This window comes from Neocloeon triangulifer, unplaced genomic scaffold (assembly GCF_031216515.1).
Source record: "Neocloeon triangulifer isolate White Clay Creek 2 clone unplaced genomic scaffold, ASM3121651v1 ptg000012l, whole genome shotgun sequence".
Lineage (NCBI taxonomy): Eukaryota > Metazoa > Arthropoda > Insecta > Ephemeroptera > Baetidae > Neocloeon > Neocloeon triangulifer.
Genome location: NW_026775554.1, coordinates 14,571,441 through 14,592,123, shown reverse-complemented (window position 1 = coordinate 14,592,123; position 20,683 = coordinate 14,571,441). Strand labels below are relative to the sequence as shown.

Here is a 20,683-nt window from a genome sequence, read left to right as displayed (position 1 = left end):
AAAACAGTTAGCGTAAATAACACATAGAGTGACCGAGATAACAGCAATCAATTTCCGTAATTAATGTACGTTTTCACATATCCCGTATATCCGAAGATTGATGATGAGAAACTGACTCCCATTTATATAACGAATTAATTCAAATGATAAAATCGCATTTCGCTAGGTTCCTACAGAATATTCACACAATCGTGCCGCTGTTAGGGAATTTTTATGGCGAGTATTTTATTTTTCCCGTTCATTAGCGAGGGGAACAATTTTAAAAGCATTTAAGTGTTCCGTGGGATGAACACACTCCCACCACTTGTGCGATAGACTTGGCAAATTTGCAGATAGTCTTGATATTAGTGATCGAATTACATTATTTTCTATACCGAAAGCTACGTAGCACCAATTTTTAGCTTTGGATTGCGATGAATCTCAAGAAATTTATTGTTTTTCTTTTTGCTCTAGGAATGCTAAACACTTGTATGCAGTGAAAAATTGCCACTCCTTTTAATCAACTTTCATTGAACGGATGAAGTTTGACTATAACATATTACCCTGAAATTTGACCTTTTCCACATTTTTTCCTTCTTTTATTCACACACTCACTATTTTCACCGATTAGAATTAAAAATAAAAATATAGGCTTAGATATATTGCGTTAATTGTGACCTTTTTGCTGCATGTTGTTTAGAATGAATAATATTTCAACTGAAAATTATTTTCAAGAGTTTTGAAAGTTTTTTGCCAGATAAATGCTTGAAATTTATCGGTATGGTGGGTGCGTCCAGGAAAGATTTGAGGGTAAATGTTAAAAATTTTTCTTGAAAACATGCCATTCCAATTTTCAAGTATGTTGCTGGGGTGGTCAAGAGGCCTCGCTCACCAAATTTTCAAGTCAAAATAAGGGGTGCTTTTCCGGGAAATCAGATTTTTCCAAAAACAAAAAATATGGAATATCTTTGCTCCTATTGAGAAATTATTAATGATATTTTCACTTCCAAACGTAACTTTTTACGCCCGACAACTTTTCTGTTGACAACTTTTGCGTAGGTCAAAGGTCAAGGTCACTAAATTGCAAATTTCACTTTCTGACGCAATTTTCGCAAAGAAGCACCCCTCAGAAATTTTTCGCAGTATAGGAAAAAATGTAGCCCCAAGTGTGTAGAACAACATCCTTGATTTCCAGAATGGCATTATTTTTAGTTTTTTAATTAATTTTAAATGAATATTAAAAAACAGTGAAAAATCGCTTTTCCGCAATAGAAAGTAATTTTCAAACAGCGATAACTCATTTTCTGTTAGAGATACGCAAATATGTTAAAGAACGAAAAGGATTTGTTTTGACTTTTTGCATCCAGCCATGTATTGTTTATACAGGTCAGGTCATTTGGAGTCATTGACCTCGGTGACCTGTGACCTCTAAAAATAATTTGTGGGAAATGAGCTTATTCAAACCATTCCATAAAATAGTTCTTCTTAACTACGTGCCAAATATTCAGTAAACTGCTCTAAAAGGTCACAGGTCACCGAGGTCAATGACCCCAAATGACCTGACCTGTATAAACAATACATGGCTGGATGCAAAAAGTCAAAACAAATCCTTTTCGTTCTATAACATTTTTGCGTATCTCTAACAGAAAATGAGTTATCGCTGTTTGAAAATTACTTTCTATTGCGGAAAAGCGATTTTTCACTGTTTTTTAATATTCATTTAAAATTAATTAAAAAACTAAAAATAATGCCATTCTGGAAATCAAGGATGTTGTTCTACACACTTGGGGCTACATTTTTTCCTATACTGCGAAAAATTTCTGAGGGGTGCTTCTTTGCGAAAATTGCGTCAGAAAGTGAAATTTGCAATTTAGTGACCTTGACCTTTGACCTACGCAAAAGTTGTCAACAGAAAAGTTGTCGGGCGTAAAAAGTTACGACTGGAAGTGAAAATATCATTAATAATTTCTCAATAGGAGCAAAGATATTCCATATTTTTTGTTTTTGGAAAAATCTGATTTCCCGGAAAAGCACCCCTTATTTTGACTTGAAAATTTGGTGAGCGAGGCCTCTTGACCACCCCAACAACATACTTGAAAATTGGAATGGCATGTTTTCAAGAAAAATTTTTAACATTTACCCTCAAATCTTTCCTGGACGCACCCTGGTATTATCAGAGTAAACCGTTTTCTTCTACAAGTTTTAACAGTAATCTTATCTATAAATAAATATAAATTCAAAAACCTAATTTAAAATTGATGTCATGAATATAGCTCGGGAGAGGGATACAAAAGAATCATGATTTTGCACGTGTTTCATAAATAAATTGACAGGATGATTAAACTTCTTTGTAAATAAAAACGTCTCTCTACTGAAAGTTTAACACCTTAAATGGATTTTTTTTAGCCAAAATCGCAATATTTTACATTTCCAAAGAGACTTAAATTTCATTCAATTTAAAATTTCTGGTTTAACTTTTTAAAGCCCTAATTGAACCTACAACCACTTCGTAAGAGCTTCTCTGATATTTATTCTTTCTCTTTTAAATTGTAGATCACCAATTTTCAACTGAAAAATACTATTTTCTTACAAAATAAAACTTCTTTTGGTTCGTTATCAACAGAAAAAAATCACATTTCCCCCCATCCAAATCAATTATTCATTTTTGAATGCTAGTTATAATGAAAGATGAAGAACTGCATCTGACTTTAATTTTTCTCATTTGCAGAGGGTCTTAAAAATCACAGATAACCCTCAAAGCTGGCAATTCTCTCTCGCGTGAGATGGAAGAAATAAATTACTTTTGCAAATTAATGCAACACGCTTGCACACATACACACTACCTATATGGGTGGAGCTAACAGGGCAATTGTGATGTGATTATATTTACATACATCGGAGCAGCATCTTGCGCGCACTACTAATCTTCCGAAAGCCCGTGGCGGCGTCGCCAGAACTAACTTTGCACGCGGAGTACCTTTGCAAGCTGGTAATTTGTCATGCACGATTTGCAACACCATTTAGTGTGGGGTTTGTAGCACCGATTTCAAACATGACCAGCTTTAATCCCTTCAGAGAGATTAAATTTTGTTTAATGTATATTTACACGCACACAGCAGTGAACAACAACATGTAATTTTTAAGAAAAAGGAACCATTTTCATTCTATTTTGGGGTTTTCAACCTTGTATGTTTTCCGCTAATTACGTATAATTATGTACAATTTATTTACACTTTCACTTTTCTGTACATTGGCGACTTGCAAAATAAGTTATGTGGCGAGCAGTGCAACACACTTTTGATTCAGACTCTGATATTGCACCGAAATTCACTTTTTTTACCCTATGTTTCACGGCTTTTTGAATTGCAAAACGAGTGCGGGCGCGTTTTTATCTCACATAATATGCAAGTGAGGCTCATACAAGCATAATAGGGAGATAACGATGGTCAACACGCGCTCTAAGTATTATAATATTTCGGATAAAAAAACCCATCTGCGATCCGGCTGGTGGTGTGTGAGCTCTGACACATCAAGAGGCGGATCACCGAAAAATTGTATTATTTTTTTGCGCTTTTTAATCATTAATTATTTACGAAAATAACGAGATTTAAATATAATTATTTATCTAAACTTACGCGGCCTATAATTAGATCTAGCGCTGGATCCGCACAAAATTCGCTTGAACGCTTGTCTAAACTCGGGACTAAATATGGTGTAGATCACTGGATTCAGCGTCGAGTTGAAGTAGCCGAGCCAGAGGAAAAAGCTGGCGATGTAGTCGTTCATGTAGCACGACTCGCACAGGGGCATCAGCAGGGCCATGATGAAGAAGGGCAGCCAGCAAATGACGAAGGCCCCAGTGATGATGGCCAACGTCTTGGCCGCCTTTCGCTCCCGCTTCGCCTCCATAGTCTCCTTCCGCTCGCGTCTCTCCTTGATCGGATCCGACTTGGGCTGGTCGATGATGGCCACGGTGGGGGTTGGAGGGGCGTCCAGCCTCCGCGAACTGCCCCCACCGAGGTCCTTCTGCAGGATTTCCACCCTGCTCATGTCGCTGATGTGGCTCTGGTGGCTGGCCGAGCCGTTGTTGGTCGATGACTTTTCAGGGGAGACGTTCGTGGAGGGTGGAGCGATGGAGGCGGGGGTGGCCGGCGCCGAGAGGGGCGGCACGCTGATGGTGAAGGCGGTGGTGCTTTCCTGAGGGTGCCGCTCCTCCTCAGGTCGCTCCAGGGTGGTCGTCGTGGTGACGGCCACCGTCAGGGCGGCCGCGGCCTCCTCCTTTTTGTTTTTCCGCTTCTTGCGTTTGGCCGGGGGTGTCGAGTTGTTGAGCGTGGGGGTGGGGGCCTTGCCTACCCTGTGACGGATCCTCTTGCGCGCCGTTTGGAAAATCTTCCAGTACAGGACGAGGATCACCAACAGCGGCACATAGAAGGTCGAGCATGTTGCGAATATCTGGTAGCCAATGTCCTGCGACACCAGACACTTTTGCTGCAGGTTTATTCGGTCAAGGTAACCGGGGTCCTTCCAGCCAAACTGCGGCGCCAACGACACCACTATCGCCACACTCCAGATCAGCAGGATCATGATGCCGATCCGCTTGCCGTTGCGGTTTTGAATGTAGTCCACGTTAGTTACCGCCCAGTACCTAAAACATTGAACAATATTTGTTAATTTTTGCCAATGAGTCCAAGTAAATTAACAAAGCGTTATAAATTTTATGGAAATAAATTATTATTAGAGGTCATTAGAGAGGGAATCCTCATTGATCAGAAATTAAAAATATCTATAATTTTATTCCTGAAACGAAATCTTCCCAGACTACTGCGTAATCTTGAAATTATTTATTTTTGAATCAATAGATTTTTGTTCCATCATTTAATCATTATCAGAAATCAAATTTCACAACAGCGATATTTGCCTGTCTGAGAGTTCTAGATAAAAATTACTTGATAACTGATAATTTTGGAATTCATAGGGGTTTGAACTCATTTGACTTATTATGATGCATCAATCTTCTGAATCTTCAATTAATTAGTCTTGGAAGTTTCACCATTAAATGAAATTGATTTTAATAATGTAATAAAATCTAACGGGAAATTATTCAAGCCTTCACCAAAATTTTGTGAGCATTCTAGCTCCTTTGTTGAAATAAACAGCACTAAACTGATAATAAATAATTCATGCAAAATTATTACTTTCAACAACTTCATAGATAAAAAAAATGATATAAAATTTAATATATAAAAGCGGCTCTAATATGTTATTGTTAGATAGACACAATAACTTCTTATCTCCCAATGCAAAGTCGAGTTATATATTATTTATTGTGAAAAGTTATATAAGTCCGTTGAAATCAATCTATCTTTCTAGATTGATTGACGCGGCTAATGCTGCCAAAAATATAGCTAAACAAATACATACATATTTTTATTCTAATCTTTTGTACTTCAAGGAAGACAAAAATTTAAAAAATAAAATTTATAGAAACTCTTTAAAACTAATAAACTAAGTTAGATTAAAAAAGAGAGAGAATTTCAGAGTGAGGACTGAACGGCTAAAGCAGCGCCGTCTTCGCTTGCAAAGAGCACAATGGAGCTGTCACACGCAAAGAACAAAAGCTGAAGCTAATTTGCATGAAAATGGCACTCGCTTACCTGTCAACAGCGATGGCGACCAGGTGCAAAATAGACGCCGTGCAGCAGAGGACGTCGCTGGAAGTCCACATGTCGCACAACTCAGGACCCAGGATCCACCCTTTGCTTATCTGCAACACGCGGCGCCGGATTAATTATACAGAAACAATGCAAACACCGACAGCAGATTTTTGCTGTTATCGCTCGGCCGCATCCATAGTGGAATTTTGCGAGTGAGCGATTTCACTGTGTCATCTGCGTACATTGATTCTGAACCGGGGAGGTATAAAGTCATAAATCGGATTTAGAATATCGCGAGTGGATTTATGAGAGAACGTAATAATATAAAAAGTTTGAACACAAAAAGCGAGATCGGATACTTTTTTCATTTAACCTTATTTCAACTCGATCAAACTATATCAATCTGACAGCTCACCCTTTTGAATGATTGGAATATTACTACTCTAGGATTGTTCAAATGAAACAAATAAAGAAAATTAGGTCACAAGTTTTTTTATGTTGAAAAATCAATGTATTTGATCATCTGGAAAAAAAGTTATGTATTCTCTTATTATTTAATTTTGAAGCAAAATTCAACAAATCAGAAGATAAATAAAATTTCATTTCATTGCAACTGTACTTTATAGACTTGTATGATAATTATCTACACAGTCCCCCCATTGATCCCATAGTTTGAGCATGATTGTCATTTTAATAACAAACTTTTAACATTAATTAATTCTTCAATTAAATATATAATTTTAATAGAAATAACTCTGAAAGAAATATAAGCAAGCTGCTTAGATACTTACATAAATGGTAAATTTGAAACAATTTATTAATAATATTATAAATTATAATGTAACAATTTGCAGAAAAAAATGGCTTTACTATAAAAATATTTTGAAAAATTTAAATTTTTTAACAATAAATAATAAGCAATAGATTAAAGATAATTAAAAATAATTGTTAAAAAAAAATAAAAATATTGGAATATTTTTAAAGAATTTTTTCCTGTTAAAAAAATTTTTGCTTTCAAGTTAATTGTAAGTAACGAAAATTAAACTATTATACATTTTTTTCTGCTCAAAAGACAAATTCCTGAAGCGGAATCTTGCATGCGACACGTTGATGTGCAGAAAAAAAATTTTCGTTATCAGCATGGCTGCAAGTACGGTACGGCTCAAGGTTTTCCTTTCGTGCTGGGGAGATGTTGCTGGGAAAAGATTGCATTTCAATTTCAGGCGCAAGGAGGAAATCGACTCTTGTAAATTCAGGGCTGCAGATATACAAATCGGGCATTGTGCGCGTGGTATGGGCTCCGTGTGTGTCAATCTCGAGTCAACCGCCGAGTACAGGCAAACCCCGAGAGCTGAAGCAGGGATCGATTTTTCCCTTTCATTTTGTCACTGCGAGCCAGATGACCCACCGACTATCAAACCGAACCATAAAAGCAGCAGCGTCGAGAAGAAAAGCTGCGCTGATGAGAGCGAATTGCTTTCTGAGGTTGTGTCAAAACGGGGCGCTCGCCGGAGCCGGATTTGCGAGCGGGCATCGCACACGAGCTGGGAAGGACGACACATGGTGCGCTCTGCGTGCCAAACGAAAAAACACACCCCCGGCAAAAAGCTGTTCAAAGTGTGTACTAATGCGAGCAAAAACTTGTGGCATTAATTCGCGGCCAGCCCCGATGTTTTGTGCGAATCTCTTACATTTTATTTCAAACCTCTGCCAAGAGGACACAGCGAAGCCTTCAATGGCATTGTGGGTTTTGAAAGATTATTTTGTGATGAATATTTATGAATTTATGAACAATTTTTATATATTATTATAAATAATCATAATTTTACTCAGAAACGGAAGGAAAGTAAAATTTAAGGTAGTTTAAATTGAGGACTGCAAAATAATATTTTTTATTTGTTATACTTTTGTCCTTTTTTATTATGGTAAGATTAAATTTAATCCCTTTTGATTGTTTTTTTTTATCTATGAAATAAATCTACGCAGAGTTTTCAATTTGTATATTTTTCCCTAAAATACGCAAGTTTAAACCATAAATTTAAATTTTCTTGGAAATTTCCACTGTGATCCATTATGAAATTCTTTGCGTTATCAAATATTTACTGACTTATTCGAAATTTCTTTCTTGCTTGAGAGGCTGTTATTTTCGTCTTTAGGCGGAGCTTTATTCTGGCACGTCAAGATTTATTAAAAACACCTAACTATATTTTAGCCTTCAGTTTTTTCCACAAGGTAATTTCTTTCTACACGTGGAGAAAAGGTAAAATTTGCATATATGCAAAGGATCAAGAGCGTGGCTTACGATTTGATATGGAAAATTCCATCTCTTGATAGATTATTTTCTTCCTCGCTTTTGGCGGGGGGTATTAAAAGTCACGAGGTTGTCGGTTTATTTCTGGCGTTAAAACAATCACATTTGCTACCTCTCGCTGCTCTCATGAATAATGCAAATCGACTTTCGCATTTTACAGCCGCTTGGAGAATAAAAAAGGTGAACGCTTCTGACTGAATGTTAGTGAGCAATAAGTAAGTGGGTGGCGGTGCGTGATTGGAATTTGAATATATCGAGATGCCATGCAAATGAAATGGTCGGGTGACTCAATTTGACGATTGTTTTGAGGTCAACAGGCTAACCAGTGTGGAACTGAACCATGAGAGAATTGTAAATCTTATCGGGGAATTTTTAAATGCATAATAATTGTCTTTCTTTTCCTGTCAAAAATATAAAATCTGTGTTTGTGATTTTTATTTCAATTTTATACTTTAACAACTACTTGATGATCATAGCTTAAAGAAATTTTTATATCGAGATTTTTGTCAGTAAAACAAAACAAAAATTGGAATATAATTGTTCTTTCATATAATGAAACTTAAGGCAGTTAAAGTCGAATATTATAATTATATAAATTAAATAATACACACGAAAACACTACAAAAATAAATGGTGAGTTTTGGAAATTTGATTTATATTATTTTGTATTACAGACGTGTTTAAAACCATAAAGCGTATTATCTGAAAAATTTTCTTATAGAGTTGCTAGATTGTCTTGCACTCTGGAGAGTCTAGAGTGTCTATGGTTGGTAATTGCGTTCTTCGGCGAGCGCTTCAATTCGATTGTATCGCTTTAATACGATCAAGAATGCGCGCGGCGCCTCTCGCCATATTTCCACCATCCTCCCGCGCGCGTCTTCCATTTCCAAATAGTAATCTAATCAGGTATAGTCGTCGTTCGGCTCTCTCCACGCCACGCCAGTCTAAGGCACAAACTCAATTAGCCGCAACACGCGCTCCCAGGCTGGTTGCATTTTATTCGGGCCCTTCACGTCACTCTTTCACACTGACGCGCATTGTCATCTGTCCTGCCAATAATAACACTAATCACACGTGGCGCTGCACAAAGTGTTTTAAAAGCTGTCTTGGTAAAAAAAATTCACTTTGAAAGAATTAATTATACTAATGCTACCCAAGTGAGCAATTTTTTCTTTTGCATAAAATTTATTTGAATGATAATTAGTTTCATCTTTGTTTTGTAATTTTTTATTCATTCTGCAGGGAATAATTTTATTTTGCCCTTGTTCTCTCTGCAAACAGCGTAAAATAAAATAAAGAATTTTTAGATCTGAAACTTTAACTGGTGCCAAAAAGTTTGTAAAGACACCTTGGGGATGAATTTCAAATAATTCATATAAATTTTTCACAATAAGAGTTTCATTGGAAGTTTCAGTTGGCGCTTGTAATATTTTTCTTACGCTCTGGCCTTCATACTCTCATTATTATCTGTAAAAAAAATGTGAAAAAGACTGCTGAATGGTTATATCAAAAGAAAGATGCAGCAATTATCGTATGTGTAAGATTTTATTCCCAAAGGAATCACCACATCGAAAGCACTTTCGAAAGCTAAATTTTTGTGCTTTTCAGAAAGACGGCTTTGACATAAACCTTCCAAGTTTTGTTCATTCCGATTACGGGCGAAAAAAGGGATTGCATTTTTATTTCCAAGCCTTCCACTGTTACTTTCATTCTTTTTTCATTCTGTTGATGGATTCACCACGCAAAATATAAATAGAATGAACATACATATGAAAAAATTCACCAAATATGTACAAATCCGGCAAAGGATAAAGAGGAAAAAACGGCGTTCACTCGAGCAGTTGCAAATCCCCGACGACTTTTTACCAAGCGACGCTTTTCTCGCCTACACGCACTTTGATCTGTTTCCTTTTCAACCACATTTTCGACGCAAATCCATGACTCGGTACGCCGAGAAATGAGCAACCGAGTGTGACAATGACAGTCTGGCGATCGGTGAAATATAAAAGCAGATGATGGTCACAATGGGCAGTAGTTTGAAGTGGGGCGCACTCGAACGCAAGAGTGCATATAAAACTGAGCGTGTGTGCCTGTGTTTAATTGTCGCTCGCAGCCACATTTTGCCATTAATGAATTTCATCGACGAGAGCTACCTGATGTTTAATTTCATCCGCGGCTTGGCTGAATTAATGAGACAGCTGTGCGGAAACAATATAACAAATGGCCAAGCGCAAGCGAACACCGCAATATTTTATTATTCGCGGGTGATTAATTTTGAGCCGCAAAAGGCACTTGAATTATTAACAGCAGCTGATTGGTGCTCTTTGATCAGCAATAATTGCGATACTTGTGTTGCCTCTCTAATGATTTCGTAAAAAATTCAAAACGACTACAATTCCAAAATATAAATTTATCTCTAATTATGTTCTTTTTACTTTTGGAAAAGCGGCATTAAAACATTAAAAATTAATACTTGAAAGTATTTTAGTCTTTACGAGTTCATCGAAACCGTTTATTAAGAATTTTTGTAATTGAAATTTCCTCTTGAATTATAAAAAAAAAGTGCAAAAGGAAAACTGTTCATTAATTTTTTTCACCACTTCGCAAACATTTCGTTTAAATATAAAATAGAAAGAAGTAGAAGCCTGAGGATAATTTTTTTTCAACTTTTTTGAAAATAAAATGAATGCTTATTACCTTATCCGCCATAAGTCAAGTTAATTTTCGCAAAATACAAGGAATGACGTGAACAATGCCAGACGCTTTCATTTTAAAAATTTGGTGAGCTTCTACGCGGTGACGGTTGGGATTTTTCTGTCACCATAGCAACCGAGGTTTGCACCCGTGGATCAGATTGTCTGTTAAATAAATACAAGCGCTTTCCTTTCATTAAAATCTATTTCTGGATTCCCTATATAAAACGTTCTCATCCTGTTATATTTGACGCCAGAGGATAAATTGGGAAATAATGGGTGAAGAGGAAAGGCGCATGACAAATAAAGGGCTCTTGGAGAATTATTCAATCACTTATCTCATTGTAAATGCTGACGTTCAAAGTATCAAAGTGTTTTAGCGCAGTTTGAAAAAGATTGTCTGATGCAAAATTAAATCAACGATCGTTTTGCTTTGTTAGAAGCATTTAAGCTGAATAAAATTAAATTTACGTCTAGCAGATCGCACTATTTTCTTATTCCAAAAATAACATCTATGCCACAAAGTTAGTCGTACAGAAAAACTACTGCATAAAACTAGAGATCACTCAAAAGGTATTTAGAGTTTATATTTTAGAAGAGTGTGGATATTGAGAGTAATATTTGCTTTGGGAATAACATGCAAATATCCAATGAAAAAAGTTCGCGGAAATGCTATGGTGCGATGATGAAGAGAGCTCTTGTATTAATTAAAGTGCCTCTTGAAACCACATGAGACCCGCCAAAACTCGGACGTCGCGCCGTGCAAACTCGACCGTGGGTCGTAATATTGTCTAACCAACATGTCGGAAGCCACGGCTGTTCGTTGGCCCACATACTTGTGCACGAGATTGCCTTTTTTCATTCACCTTGAGAGTTTTATGTGCCAAAACAAAGAACAAAGCTCAGTCGGTGAAAAAAAATCACCACTCGGCTGATTGTCTTGAGCGCGAGAGGATTTGTAATGAAAAAGCGCATTTTATCGCCCAGAATTATGAGTTCACGACTTTAAAAATAAAGTTGGCAAATTCATTGTTTTTCCGAAACAGCGCCACTGAGGGGATTAAGAAAAAATTAAATTATTGCATTCTTCTTGCAGCAGCATGGCGCCACAAACCAATACACATTTCCCAGCTGTTTCGGAGAAAAGTTTCATTGTGTGCAAGAGACTTGTTTAGCGAAGCTGTTGTTTATTTATAAATATATATCTCTGGCTGATACAAAAAAGTTTTTACGACGCTCTCTGCAGCCAGAGCTGTTATTATTTTTCGCTCTCTCGGAAAAACGCCCGAATCGCGCTGGAGAAGCAGTTTTCTTTTGGCAAATTAGATTTCTGGTTGGTTAGGCGTCAGCTTTCTTTGACATCAGGTCGTACGTGAAAACACTTAAAAATAACACAATGTCCAAAATGGGAAAGCAGAAAATAAAAAGCTTTTAACGGCCTTCATTTCGGTGAAAATGCTTCCTACTTTTTTTCTTTCCTTGCCGCCGGCGCCGCTGGAGAAACATCTCCCGGATTTTTTTCTAACGAAAGGGAAGATTCTTGTACCCAAACATCTTGAGAGGGATTTTCAATTTTCCTTCAAATAAACTATTTGTGACGTAGAAGAAGAAAGAAGCCTTTTATTGAAAATTAAACAAAAAAACTATATGGAAATTTTATTTGATGAGCTGACTATACTTGAGGCATTTTTCTTTAGCTCATTGGTGCCGGAAATGAAAATTGCCGCTTCTCTTTCCTGTTACAGCAATAATGTGCTATTTCTCTTTATGAACTCCCAGCAGCACCCGTTTTTATTGACGATAAAAGTGACTTCATTCCTTTCCATTTCAACACCGGCAGCTTGTGGACTTGTGGAGAAGGAAAATGCGAAAATTTTCTTAGCCTGGCTATAAAGAAATAGAACGCGAGATTGATGTGTCATAAAGCGTTCAAGCGCAATATTTCCAGCCGTTAAAAATAAAGAAAGGCAGAGTATGTTGACGCTATGAAATGGAAAGAAGGGAAAACTATCAGAAGAAAAGCAAAATATGTGGAAGGAAAAATATTCATCGGCCATGCAGAAATATTGAAGAATATTGCTGCACAAAAGTATGATTTAATGTGTAATTCATTTTTGAAGCCACTCGAAAAGGGGATTATCAAAATAATGGCATTTTATATTTCTGCTTAATTTTGCATACTATTTACAGTGAATGTGAGCTTCTCAAAATTAATAATAGAGTAGATAAATTTTTTACTGTCAATAACTGAGTGAGACACATAAAATATCCAAAATTTTCCTTCTACCCAAGGATTTAAAAAACATATCCAGGCAATTGATGATACCCACCCCTAAATAATTTATTATTCATAAAAATGCTGAAAAACGATCTCGTATCAAAATAGTATTAGATCTACATATAAGCACTTCAATAGAACCTCAACGGTTTAAATTGTCGGTAAGAGAAATTCTAAATAATAAATTATGTTGTTCTGACTTCCAAGTACATTTTATATATGATTAATGTTTCTGTTGATTACACATTAATTTAATTAATTATTTTTCTGACAATTATCGTCACATGACGTAGTTTTATGACGACTTTAAATTAATTAAACTCTGTGTTATGCTATGGCTTTAGTACTAATTCATTCTCTCCGCGATTCATAATAATAAATTAAATTAAATTATTTTTAAATTTAAAAAAATATTTAAAATCACTGAGTATGGAATTGAAATGATATGATTTACGCGTATACAGTGGTTTATAATGATACAAAATAGATTTCCTAGCTTCAACAATTTATCTAATAATGCCTTGTTTCAAAGGGAACAATGTCATAAAAATCAAGTCAAAGTTGTAAAAGGTGTGCACATTGTTGATGCCAATCGATTAATTGCAGATATAAAAGGTTGATTGCTAATAGTGCAGCTGTGCTCGGGAAAGTTTCTGAACGGACGTTTTTATGCAAAGAAAGTCATAAAGATAAATAGAGCTTTTACGACTTTCCAGGTCAGCTACTGCATAGCATGTAGTCGTCACATGTTTGCAATATTAGCACAACAGTGAGCGCGTAAAAAGTGCACACGCGATAAACTACTTTACGCGGTCAGCCATCTCTATGAATTTGTGTTTTTCGCACTTTTCTTATTGAATTTGACGCGCGACCTTAGACGAGAATTGCTATTTCTCTGGAGGTACAACTTTGCGACAGACCGATATGTAGTTCAGAGCAAGGAGATTGGATGCTCACCACTTTTTCCCTACGCGCGTGTGTTGAAAAAAGTGCACAGTGTATACATTGTGCTTACATGTCACTAGACTTATTACACGAACAAGAATTTCCATCCATTTGCTCTTGTGGAATAAAATAGAATCTGACTTGGAAGCGAACTATATAAATGTAAATTGCAGAACAATGATGTTAAACTCACTCCAATGTCATGTAATAACGCCAAGAAATATTTCATTTTACTTGTCCAGGAAAAGTAGGTGAAGCGAGTAAGAAAATATAATTGTTTTGCTTCGTTCAATCAAGAGAAGATTGATAATAACTTCATAATACGAACAAGATATTAAAAAATGAAATTTGATAAAGCAGAGCATTAATATTTTGGTAAATTATGCGTAACTCATTTAATAAGGGTTATATCTGGGTTGTATATGCAATTGGGCGTTAACTAATTACAAACGTTTCTTCTTTTTTATACATATATTTGAAAATTTTTAGATAGTATTTTGAAATTTAATACACCTGGCTGAATTCCCCTCTTTCATTCATGGATTCATGTTTTTTTTTAATACTCTCTGTATGATGGAAGAGGTCATCATTTCCTCTTCACTTCTATGAAAACTGGAGAATCGCAAATGATGTTTTAATTAGCAATCAACTGTATTTTCCACGCTTTGCTTTTGAAATAGAGTTTCACGGAATATATATTCTTAATTGTGCGTTGGCGGGAAAGGACGGCAGTGGAAGTTTCTATTCCTGAATGCTAATTTCGATTCACCGGCTCTGACCAACAAGATTATACCACCCAACGCACAACTCATTAACATGAAGCCTGTAAACACGCTGTTTCGTTGAAGCTATCAATTCCAAAGAGGCAGCGCTTTACTTTTTGTTTGTGTTTTCCCAGCCTTATACAAAAGCACAAGTATTTTGAATGGTACGAGTGGGTGGGCTACGTAATTCCACCTCTTTATTGCATGTTATTAATAGGGAATTATATGTAAATTTTTGCCTTTGTTGAAGTGTAAAAAGCATAATTAGTAAAATTTATAGAAATGATAATTAAATTAATTTATTAATTGTAAAATATTTTATTTTAACGATCGCGCACACTTTCACATTTAGGACCTAAACAAAATATTAGAAATGAAATAAGCGCTTAAATTTTTAACTTATTTTATTATACTAAAAAGAAACATGCAAGATTAAGAAATATTTCCTCTTTTGTTTCCTTTTATTAATTTTTTTATATATAATTAAATTAATATCAAATTATGTCTTACAGATTTGTTAAATACAGTATTTTCATGTTGTAGAAAACTTTGATAATTAATTTGGGATGATCCGTTGAAGCGAGAAACCACCATAGTTTTGCACGTCCCAATTCAGAATTAATCTAAACCACGCTACCGAAATAGCAGCAACCTGTATTTTCCGGGTGAAGAATGTTCGTTCGCCGCCGCCGCAAAAACCAGGGCGGTTGAACCGAGCGGACAGCATATGGTCGGTTCAGGCAGTGAGCGGAGCAGCTAGGCAAAGTCGGAGGAGCAAACACCCAACCGGCGCTATTAAATTGTTGCAGGGCGAGATCATAAAGAACAAACGTCACAAGACGTCCTACTTTTATAACGACAGATGTTGCAGCTTCCGAAGCTTTGCAATTCCCGCAGGCCGTTCTATATGTGTGTGGTGTGTGTGTTTTGCCGGTCGACCTGGCCTGCTTGTTTTGCCTTCCCGAGCAACCCTTTGATCCCGACCGCTCACTTGTGCATGCGGATATTGTTGGGCGAATCTCGCATACGTTGCGGCTCCGTCTGATGAATTAATTGCGGGCACTTCGTCAACTCGTCGGCACGTTTTCGGTCGCTTAACTTTAACCGCAACTTATGATTTATTTTATCAAGACTTAACTGTTGATAATAGCAGTGGACGAATTAAAAAAAAAATGTATCTGTATAAAATAATTCAACGTGATTTAATTTGCTTATTTTTCTTCTATGTGTGGTATACAATTTTTTTTTTAATAATTTCCAACATAATACCATAATCTGATGCTTATTCAATTAAAATCATTTTATTTTTCTCAAAACAAAGCAGTTGCCAATTGTTATTTACTGTCATTAATTGAATCAAACTTTACTTTTCATCAAAATACTCTACACAAATGCACCTCATCAGCCGTGCAAATTTATTCAGTAAGACTTTATCATTAGCGTTTTGCTTTATTAAATTTTCTCTTAACTATTTTCCACTAAAGGCTTAATGGAATGAGACCAAATGAAAATAATTTAACTTTATAGTTAAGAGCAAGTCGCTTGCTTTTCTCTTCCTCTGTCAGTGACACAATTTTGCAAGCCAAGAATTTCATCAGCTGCGAGTTTGCTAAAGTAAAATCTGCTTAAACCTCTTTTCTCTCTCTGTTGATTAATTCCCCGTTCGCCGGCTGCTTTTCCGCCCAGACGATAAGAACAACTTTGACGTTGTCACGCACATTAATCGTCGTTAAAGAATTTGCTGTATAATTCACAGATTTTCTCACGAAATCAGGCTATATTCTACCCTACGCTGGACCACTTCCGCCACACTTAGTGAAAATTGCATGCCGAGAAATAAAAATAAATATGAACAGGAGAGGCGCGTTTAAAGTATGTAATTTTGCAACATTAAGGGGAGAAGATAAGGGAAAAGGAAGGGAATTCAAAATAACGCCTCTTATTCAAGGTGGTCCACTTGAGAATTAAAGTTGTTTGTGCGGCTGCAAAACAGGGAGTCGTTAATATATACGACTTTTGGAATTTTGTTAGCGCTGGTGAGAGTGAAGCATAATATGGATAGCCAGAGTTGAAGTGAAACACAATAATATTTAAATTATTCCCTCACACTTTTCATTGCGTTAGACAATTATAAAATATGAGATTATATTGCATTAAACTTAATAAAAAAATGACATTAATATTTCATCATGGAAGCGCAGAAGTTCTCTAAGTTCCGAACCACAATAATAATATAAATAATTAAAAAATAAACAAGAATAATAATTCATAATATATAAATAAAAAATTGATGTAGATGCTAAAATTTCAGCTATTTTTTTTTAACTAATTATTAAGTAAAATGCAATGCAAATTTATAAAATATTTAAAAAAATTTTCAACATGCACTAAGTTTTAAAAGTTAATATAATATTAAAAGTGTTAAAACAACATGATTTATAATTTTTAATTTTACTGCAAGTTTTGAACAAAACCTAATTTTATAATTGCTAAATTTTTTGCTACTCTAGATATTTAAAAAATACAATTAGAAAAAGAGAAAAATTTTCCCTTCAAAAATAATATTCAATAACAATATTCACTAACAATTCTTGATAAATCTGTCCATTGGAATTAGAGAAATGCGAATCATGGGTTAAGAATATTTCAGCATAATTTATGTTAGCGAAGGCTATAGGATTTCATTTGAATTAGCGTTTTGAGAAGTCTCAAACGCAGCATAATTACTAAGAAATTGAAAATTTATAATTATAGGCAGCAGTAGAGTAGGAAATTGATTAAGAGCAAAATTTCCCTTTGATAACTCGCACTTGTGCGTCTAATGTTATCAGGAAGTGCCTAGAAGAGCGGTGGCGCATCAAATCTGGCAAAGCTTTCAAGGCACATCGAGCAAAAATTAACTATTAAAGAGGCTCTGGCAGCGCCAGCTTTACATGCACGGGAGGCTGCTGTTGTAGAATTAATTGTATCTTTGCATCTCTCCCGGTGGCGCTTTGTTAGAAGCGTGCCTTCGCTTCGGCTGCCATTAGAGACTTTCGGTTGCTATTATTCCCTGGAGTATTCACACGAGATAAAATGGCAACACATTTTCTGCAGGCCCTCTATGGCGAGAACATGTTCCCCAACGACACGTGGCTCCTCCAAATGAGTGTCCGACCGACCCGAAAACAAAAACGAATAGTAACAAAGGAGTGCTTACGGAAACCAGCATCCTACGTTTCAGTGCGCGCACGTTTATTTCTTGGCCGCTATATATTCCACGAAATTTCATCAAAAGTTTTAATTCGTATTTAAAAATGCATGGCCCATCGTAATGGATTTTCCACTCTCGGCGCAAATGAACGAAAGAAGTTTTTAATTTCCATACCACACGGACGTGCGGGGACGGCCAGTTTTTTTCCTCTGTGAGATATAAAGAGAATGGGTTTGCTGCCGAGAGAAATTTGTATTTCAAAAAAGGCATTCCGCTAAAAGGTTTTCTTGCTGATTGCGCTAACTTTTTCAGTCATTACCAATTCCAATGGCAAAGCGCCGCCGACGACGAGTGGTTTCTCTCACACTACGTGGGGTTGCGACAGAAAAATCTCTCTGAGCTGCCGACTGCCCTTTTCCAGAAGAGAGTAATGCACGCCCTCAGCCAAAGTTTTTTTTCTCGCAACGACCGCCTTTACGCTGCTTCGTGATTTTATTTCGCTGAGAGTTGCGTTTGTTTCTACGTCTAGTGCAATACGTTCGCTCTTGATCCTACATATACGAGAAGCGAGCAAGGGATTGGGGTAATAGAAAGCTACATACGTGGTACATGCATGTGATACCCTTACAATCTGATTGTGAACCCGAAATAAGGAAAACCGTATCGCGCATTTAAAAATTAAATTTACGTAACACAAGTTTTCATCTAATAAAGCAATCGCAATGAATAAGACACGAACCAAAATAAGTGTCTGAATTATTAAAATGCATTTTTTTTTCTTCTTTTTAATAAAAATGATCAATAACTTTTCCAGGCCCATAAACTAAAATAAATCACAATAGAAATTGTAACAAAATCCTGGTTTGAATTCCAAGAATATCATATTTGTTATTGTTTTATCATAATGTGAAAAAATTTTGTTATTTAATTATAAATTCGTCCACGTATGTTGACAAAAAGTTGGTATATTAATAAAAAAAAAAAATATGCACTTTTGTAAATAATTAATTATGTGCAATAGATGTTCTTATGTTTAAACTCGTGAAATTCTTCCACAAACTAAATATTAAAAATTCTCTTCAAAAAAAAAAAAAAAAAAAAACGCAACTGATAAAATGAAAAACTAGGTTGGCACAATTTTAAATATAATTCTTTGGAAGCATTTGATTATAACAAAGTAATGAAATTGGAATGAGCACAAGCCTATATAATTTCCAAATTTCCATGGTTTTATCAAAGCCTCCCACGCGATCAATGTTTGCAGAGGGCCCTAATAATACTGTTCCAATAATCTAGCTGTTTACAGCCCAATAATAAGTGTACGCTTGGTATGTTAAAACATAATCAATTTGGGCGAAATTTGCTTTGCTCGCTCGCCAGGTCGAGAGTAAATTTGCACCGTTATGTGAATGCACAATGATCGGATATTAATAAAATGAGGAGGCCAAAGGCGAAACGGGCCGAGACGTAATTGAATTTTGCACGGTGATAAGCAAGGCGAAGATTGGGGGCGCCCACACACGATGGCGACGGCCGACTGGGCGCGGAAATTGAAGTGGCATCTAGCGTTTTGCCCTCTTGTGGATATATTCACCCGTTTAGCTGCGAGCAAAGCGCCGTCAGATAGGGATAAATATAAATAAATAAAAGCTCGCGGTGGCTGCTGGTGACGGCAGTTCCTTCGTGACATTCAACCTGACAGTGGAGAAACGCGGATAGCCGGCAGCAGACCAGAAAATATTATTGTATTAACGCGCGTACAAAGGACTGGGCTGAAGGGGTTGCCTAGTGTGCTCTCGTTGAATAAATTCCATCCCTGTGCCGCGGGTCAGTGACGTCACGCGCGGGAAACGGAAACATGAAGGAGGCAGGCCTCGAGCAGTCACACAAATCTCGCACTTTTTCTTTCTTGCTTTCTCGCTCTCTTTCCCTCGCTGGGATTGCAAACGCCGATATGCGGCTTATTTTGTAATTATAAATCGGCCTGGAAGGGAGGCAAGTTTAATCGAGCTCATTAATCACGCTGAAATGGAGCGTGTCAGGAATTTGATTAAGCCGCCGCCGCGTGCAACAGTTTCCAGAATATGGACATCAATTTTCCTGACGTATTGGGCACAAAAGTAAACCAACTAACTCTCCCCGCAGACGCACACGGAGAATACATTCAGAGAGCTCGAAATTCGTGTGTGTATCCAAGGAAGTGGTCAAAGAATGCTGCCAAGAAATAAATCTCTTCTGCTGGATTGCGTCCATTAATGTGCGCACCATGAAAAGGAAATGAACAGAATTGATTCCTTTGCCAGCTGGAAACGATGGCAATTTTCTCTGAATGTGCGAGCACTGAGTGCTCTTGGTGTATTTTGAATGGAAATAGATGAATACTGGCTGTGCCGACACAAAGAGGGAAATTTGAATATGTGCGCTTATTCTTTGATGATTGGATTTTATTGAAGTGGAGGAGATTTGATGTTTGGCCGAACAAAAGATTGAGATTACTCAAATCGATCTGATTGATGTTAATAAAAAAGTTATTTAATAATCAATAAGAAATTAGTTCAATGAAAATAATCAAAAATAAATTTGCTAAAAAATTATTGATTATTGGTTTTAATTAACTTTACAGAGAAATGAAAAAGCACTTACCGCGATGAATATGTACGGAGATTAGCGAAAATTGTCTATCGATTGTGCGAAAAACTGTTCGATTCGAAATTTGCCCCGATGGCCTCTTACGGAATTGAAGTGATTTGGCAATATTTAAGTGAAAGTGATTTTGAAAAATTAGAAAAAGTGAAATCTCGCTTTTTATAATGCTCAATTTACAATTTCTCCTTGGAAAAATTCTTCTGAATCCACGTTGTTAAAT

At 36.3% G+C, this 20,683-nt stretch overlaps 1 protein-coding gene across 5 annotated transcripts in view; it reads right to left on the bottom strand.

The window, feature by feature from the left end:
* Positions 1-452: 452 nt before the first annotated feature.
* The window catches only part of LOC132197638 (5-hydroxytryptamine receptor-like), a 96,673-nt gene continuing 76,442 nt past the window's right edge, over positions 453-20,683 (bottom strand). For all 5 annotated transcript variants that reach the window (XM_059621042.1, XM_059621041.1, XM_059621039.1 and 2 more), the window contains exons 6-7: positions 5,634-5,743; positions 453-4,624 (exon numbers count right to left, since the gene is read on the bottom strand). In XM_059621042.1, coding sequence (XP_059477025.1) covers positions 3,601-4,624; positions 5,634-5,743 — 1,134 coding nt within the window. In that variant the 3' untranslated portion in view covers positions 453-3,600. The remainder of the gene's footprint in view (positions 4,625-5,633; positions 5,744-20,683) is intronic.